The following is a 6,579-nucleotide window of genomic DNA, read 5'->3' on the forward strand; positions in this document are numbered from 1 at the left end:
AAACTTCACCAAAGAACCTGTGTGTTCTTGAAAAGAGAAGTTATGTCTAATTAAAACATGTAACTGTATTTCTGTGTTGGATTGTTTAAAAAGCCTGATTGCTGAAGAGTTTACAGTCATGTGTCACTTAACGGTGGGTCACCTGAGAAATGTGTTGTTAGGTGATTTTATCATTGAGTGAACATCACAGAGTGCACTTAGGCAAACCTAGACGGTACAGTCCACCACACACCTAGGCTATATGGTGCTAATATTATGGGACCACCGTCGTGTATGCAGTCCATCGTTGACAGAAACGTGATGTGAATGACTGTACTAAGATCATCTCTTTACAGTAAGGGGAAGAGAGGAAAAGGCTTTCCAGTTACTTCCACTGTCTTAGTTTCACTGCATAAAAGCAAATCTATAGGGGCTGGCCCCGTGGCCGAGTGGTTAAGTTCGCGCGCTCCGCTGCAGGCGGCCCAGTGTTTCGTCGGTTCGAATCCTGGGCACGGACATGGCACTGCTCGTCAGACCACGCTGAGGCAGCGTCCCACATGCCACAACTAGAGGAACCCACAACGAAGAATACACAACTATGTACCGGGGGGCTTTGGGGAGAAAAAGGAAAAAAAAAAATTTTTAAAAAAAAAAAAAAAAAAAGCAAATCTATGACATGCGGCTCATCTGGAGGCCAGATGGATGACCACTGAGCTGTGACACAGACGGTGCTGCTGTGCCGACAGAGCTGGGCTTGTTGGACCTGCCCTGATCCATGGGCAAACAGGTCTTTTTTGCATACCTGAGGTAGGTTATGTGGGCTGATGCCAAAAGTGCTCCTCTCTGTTGTAAGGATGACAAAAATAGCTGCTGTTTCTCTATACATTAGGATTGTGGTTGCAAGCAACGGATCAATTCAAGCTAGCTTAGACAGTTCAAGGGGGGATTTATTTTAAGGCTATCTCATGAAATGGCATGGCAAAAATGGAGAATGCAGGCCAGATCTCAGAGAGGAACCAGAAATGGCAAATAAACAACTATCAGGAACCTCTAAGTCATGATATTTCAGCCTCATCTCTCTGCATATCTGTTATAATCTTTTCTCCCTGCCAACTTCGCCTCTTGGGTCCCACAGAAGAACAGCTCCTGAGCTTAGTCGTACTGGTTCTACTCCCATGTGTGGCAGAGTTTGGAAACCCCTGGGCTATACAGTGCTGTGGCCTTTGAGTGGAATGACAGAGGGGAAATCAAGGGTATGTGCCCTTTGTTAACCTCACAGGAAATCTTGACAAAAAGAAAACCAGGCTTCATAAGCCAACCATTGACGCAGGCATGCTGCAGAGGCAGCCCTGAAGGAAGTGAGTCTCCTACAGACCCTCAGGCAACTCAAGGATCTCGTCATGGTGATGGGACTGCACAAAGACTGAATCCACAGCCTTGATGGCTCCCAGGCCAAAGTCAGGGCCTTGAGAGGCGGAGGGTTGGGTCCTGACCCCAGATGGGATATTTGGTGGTGAACCTGGGAATTGGAACGCCAGATTCACGTGAGCCCTTCGTGCCAGCCCAGGCAACTCCCTTCAGAGACCTCAGGCCGTGCTCAGCCCTCATGGTCTGTCCAAGTGGAGAAGTCCAGTCCCTGCTGCAGGGGGCAATGGCTGCTCTTTGAAGGAAGTGCAGGACCTGGGGTCCACGGGGGAGTGGAGGGGATAGCAGAGGAAAGGCCAGTGGGGCACAACATACCGCTGTGTGGGCACTCATGTACAGCCCATGCGTGATGTCCTGGCAAGGACACTGGCCGGGCCTGGACCTGCTGGCTCCTTATGGGTGGCAGGTGTCAGTAAGTGGAGGAGTGCATGGGCTGCCTGGAGTCGCAGGCTCAGGGACACGTAGAGGCATGGGTGTTGAGCAGATTTGCCACGTGAGGACACATAATGCTGCCCCACTAAGGTGCTGAGAGTGCCCTGCTGGGAAGGGGCTCTGACACTGGGGACTAGCTGGGTGGTGGCTGCCTGCAGGCCAGGGGTGACCGTCACGGGCGATGCCCTGGAATTGGGTCCTGGCGACAGGATTTGGGACTGGCAGAGGCAGGTGGGTGGAACCACTGTGATGCATCAAGACCCAGGTGATAATCACAGCGCTTTCACCCATGGGAAGCTGCCAGGGTGGCTGATGGATAGAGGCTGGGGTCCTAGGATCTAGTGGATGCAGCTGACTCAAGTGTTGCTCAGCTCATATAAGAAGAAGGAAAAAGCGCAATGACGAGAGCTGCAGGCTGCTGTCTCCAGGTATCCTGGCCACATCCACTGCCAGAGGGTCCACTGGGTCTCTAGGTGTCTCCTGGTCTGAGCGTATAGTTGGAGAGAACCGTCTGCAACAAGAGTTGTTAAGGCAGGAAGGCCCAAGTGGAAGCTCCTGGATCTGGACCCTCTTTGCCAGGGTGGCAACAGGAAGCAGTGCTGAATTCCTGGAGGAAATGCAATGATTAATCCACCATGAAGGACTCGGGAGGCAAAGATGGTGCCCCCATGTCCTGGGCGGTGGTCCCCATCGTGTTGCCGTTTGCCTCACCTCTGTGGCCCCTGGGAAGACCAGGTGGATTTGGGCACACGGTAGGCCCCCAGGCTTCACCAGGAGAAGCCCCAGTTGAGTTGCCATGTGGTGTGTTCTTGCCCTCTTGACACTTGGCACCTGAGTGTGTCTTCCTAACCCCACAGCTTGCCTTTGTGTGGGGGCCACACCCTCTGCAGCATGAAAGGCACAGGGATACTCCTGGGACCTGGCAGATACTCACAACCACAATCATAGCCGCCATCATGTTGGGCATTGTCAGAGCCTCCACATCTCGGGCTGGGCAGGTACAGCGAAAACCCATTGTGGCTGGAAGTGGCACTTTCAGGGTTGGGGCCACAGCAGGTCCACAGAAACAAGTAAATTACACGCACCAGGACAGCCCAGGGGGCACAGGTCCTGCTTGGACTGCTCCATGTGCTTCAAAATTGCTCCAAAGGTGTCTCCCCAGCCTCTTGGGCTTTCTAAGAATGGGTTGCTCCTCAGGGACATGTGCAGGGGGGTTGTTGGGAACATTTGCCACCAGCAGACACCTGTGTGCCCGCCCCTGCCCCAAGCATGGTCCCAGGTCACAGCCTCATCGCTGGGCCCTTCTCTACCACAACTGCTGGGCTCAGCCACACATGTGCTGGGGTCCTACCTGGCTGGCCACCCAGAGGACAGGTCTCTCATCAAGAAAATTCCACAGATATAAGCTACTCTGCTCTTCAGAGTTAGAATCAAATCATTTCAAAACTTTGCCCTATGCCTACTCTCTTTCCAAGAGCTTCCTGCAATAGCAAACTCCATGTGCCCAAAAGAGGATTCCAGAGACTTTACCAGCATGATGGATCTGAGGAGATGGCAGAGGTAAGCAGAGACAGGGAAGGTAGTGGTACAGAGGGCAGATCCGATAAGCATGGAGAGCTTCAAGTCACCACTTGCCTCATGTTTCCGTCACTCAGTTGGGTGTCCTTCTTCCTGAAAGACCCAGGAGGAGGGTTACTGCCTTCCTCCTCAGGCAGAGCCCTGAGACAGCTCTCCCTCTGGGGACCCACATCCTAGGCCACCCTACTCCGTTGTAGGGAGAAAGGCATGAGACATACCCGGGAAAGGGGTGGAACCACATGGGATGGAGACATACCTGAGGGGGGGGTGGGAGCACATGGGATGGAGACACACCTGGGGAGGGGCAGCATTGAGTTGCACCAGAGGCCAGAACCTGCTCACACAACAGTTCAAACCCCCATCAAGCCTTCATATCTTTTTGGCAAGAGGAGGGTTTGGCCACACGAGTACTAGCCTCTGTCTTGAGAAAATGTTTTATTTTCAGACTCTTAGATCCTTTCAAAAATTCTGAATTGCATTGAAACTAAAACCACATCCAAATAAGCCACGTTTCTGTTTTACTAGTATTTAATCATCCTGATACTCAGCCCTTTGCACAAGTCAGATCTTGGTAGAAACCAAGTTCAAATGTAATTAGCGGCTCCTCAAGCGCCAGGACTCAAATAACCACACACAGGCGCTTCCCCCCTGCCCCACTCCCACTCCTAGGGTCTAGATCTGGTGGAGGTGGGAAACAGGAGGCCAGCAGAGCTGTGGGGGTCATTGCAGTCCCTGAGTTCCCTCCGTGACAGAGGCCTCCCCAGGAGGCCCTTCGGTTCTTTAACTGGAGCCAGAAATTGCCCTGTGCCCGGGACTCAGCCTGCACCAGCAGAGCGAAGCGTGCAAAAGCAGACGGAAGCCATTGACCAAAGCCCATGTGCCATGCTGGGCTGGAGTCTGTAAACATTCATGCAGACCTCAGCACTGCAGACAGCCGAGACCTGAGGGGCTGACATGCTAACCTCCTGCACCCTTGGGAACCACTGTCCTGTGATAGGTTCTCCCGTTTCCTCCCTGCTCAGCCTGCACCTCACATGCAGCCCTCAAGTGAGTGAGTGCGCCGTGACCAAGACACTGCCCTCTGTTCCCCAGGGCCCACAGTGGTGGACAGCACCGGACCCCTGGGCCTTTCTCGCTCCAGGATAGCCATTGTGCTCTGACACTCAAGTGGCCTCATGTTGCATCTCCTGGAATCCAGGGTGTCCTCTCCTACAGCACCTAACAGATGTCATGTACACCTTTCACTAAGAAATGCTTTGCATCGTGGTGGTGAGGGGTGCGAATGCTCGGCCCAACCACGCACCCAGGGGACACCCAGGGCACCGAGCACTGAAATGCAAGACCTGCCTCGCCCATTCGAGGGCCTATTCCATTTGTTTCAGGGCTCTGGAAAAGTTTTCTAGAGCGGTTTTGAAAGCTTGCAGCAAGAAAGCTCCAAGTTCATTGCTTGTTTCTTGAATGTCTGGATCGAAACTTCCGAAGATGGGTGTCGAGACCTGGATGTCGCCTCGGCCAGCCCGCAGAAGCACAGCACGCAGGTCCTCGGCAATTACGTCGTATTTCTGCTGGTCAAATTTGGACATGGCCAGTTCGTCCTGGGGGTAGGCGGCACCCTCAGGGTAGCAGTCCTTGGGCACTGGGAACTCAACACATTGCAGCTTGGGGAGCTCGCACAGAGCAGCGAAGAGGCGCCTCAGTGCACGGGCTGACAGTGGGTTCCCCAGGAACCGGAGCTCGCGGAGCTCAAGGCAGGGGCTCAGGGCTAGGATCAGCGTGTTCACGTGGCCGTCTTCGATGCCGCACTCCTCCAGGGTGAGGACCCGCAGCGTCTGGGCAGCCCGGCCTAGCAGCCTGAAGAAGGTCGAGGGGAACAGGTTGACCAGGCTGTGCCCACTGAGGTCCAGCACCTCCAGGTGGGTGGTGTGGGCACAGTTGGCCAAGAAGGCCATGTCCGCGTGGTTCAGGGAGCAGTTGGCCAGGTCCAGCGCTCTCAGTGGGGTCCTTAGGGGGCTGCAGGGCAAGTGGAAAACAGGACAGGTGAGAGGCGCTGCCAGCAGGGAGCTCTGGGGCGTTTAAGACAATTCTATCTCAGGGGTCAGCACACTGCAGCCTGAAACCAGATTGCCTGCCTCCTGATTTCACGCAGCCTGAGAGCTAAAATGGTTTTTACTTTTTAAATAGTTGAACAAATCAAAAGAAGAATACTTTGTGACATGAACAGTATATGAAACTCAAGTTGCAGCTTCTATAAATAAAGCATTGTTGGAACACAGCCATGCTCGCTCATTTACATGCTGCTTTGGGCTGCCTGTGGCTGCCCTGGGGCCACAGGGCAGAACTGAGTCGCGAGACAGCAGTGTGGACGCTTGTGGTGCAGAATTGACTTTACCTAAAGACAGGTCTGGCCTCTGTCCTCAGCTCCTAAAATGACAAATCTGTTTCGTCAACAACCAGCTGTGAATGGAGTATAGGAAGTGATGCACATGTCTCTGCAGAGAATGTCCATCCACACGCTTGTTGTGGGGTAGTGAGATGAGTGTGAAGTGGCAGAAAGTGAGACACCCTGTCTCGCTTTGAATGAAGGCCACAGCCCACACAGTGTCAGGGCTGGGAAGGGCCTTGGAGCCATCTAGTCCAGCCTTAGCACCACCTGGAACCTCGAAGACCCTCCCATGTTGGATGTAGGTGGAGTCAGTGGCTTGGCGTCAGTAAATCCACAGCCGAGGTGGGACCCTGCTCTGGCTGGCGGTGCTCAAAGTCAGAAACAGCACCTGACCCAGGAACCTGTGAGAAATGCCTATTGGGCCCACCCCACCCTCCAGGGATGCTGGGCCTGGGTCTGGTGTCAGCTGGGTGAGCACAGGAGGGTGTACAGCGTCCCGCTTGCTGTCCCCACCCATCCTCTTGCTGAGGCTGCCTCTCCCACTCGTCTCCCATACCTGTACTCTCTGGGCTCCGAGTACCTCGTGTCTACCCGTCTACCCCACAGACCTGCGCAACTGAGAGCCTGGTGTCTACCTCACAGCCCTGCACAGCTAGTACCTGGTGTCTACCTACAGACCTGCACAGCTGAGTACCTGGTATCTACCTATAGCCCTGCACAGCTGAGCACGTGGTATCTACCCACAGCCCTGCACAGCTGAGTGCCTAGTGTCTACCCACAGC

General features: G+C 53.9%; 1 protein-coding gene across 1 annotated transcript in view; it reads right to left on the reverse strand.

The window, feature by feature from the left end:
* Nucleotides 1–3,909: 3,909 nt before the first annotated feature.
* Nucleotides 3,910–6,579, reverse strand: part of LRRC14B (leucine rich repeat containing 14B) — a 6,163-nt gene continuing 3,493 nt past the window's right edge. The window contains exon 2 of the mRNA XM_046672000.1: nt 3,910–5,424. Within this exon, the coding sequence (XP_046527956.1) occupies nt 4,779–5,424 (646 nt within the window). The 3' untranslated portion in view covers nt 3,910–4,778. The remainder of the gene's footprint in view (nt 5,425–6,579) is intronic.

Source organism: Equus quagga, chromosome 9 (assembly GCF_021613505.1).
Source record: "Equus quagga isolate Etosha38 chromosome 9, UCLA_HA_Equagga_1.0, whole genome shotgun sequence".
NCBI classification, from domain to species: Eukaryota; Metazoa; Chordata; class Mammalia; order Perissodactyla; family Equidae; genus Equus; species Equus quagga.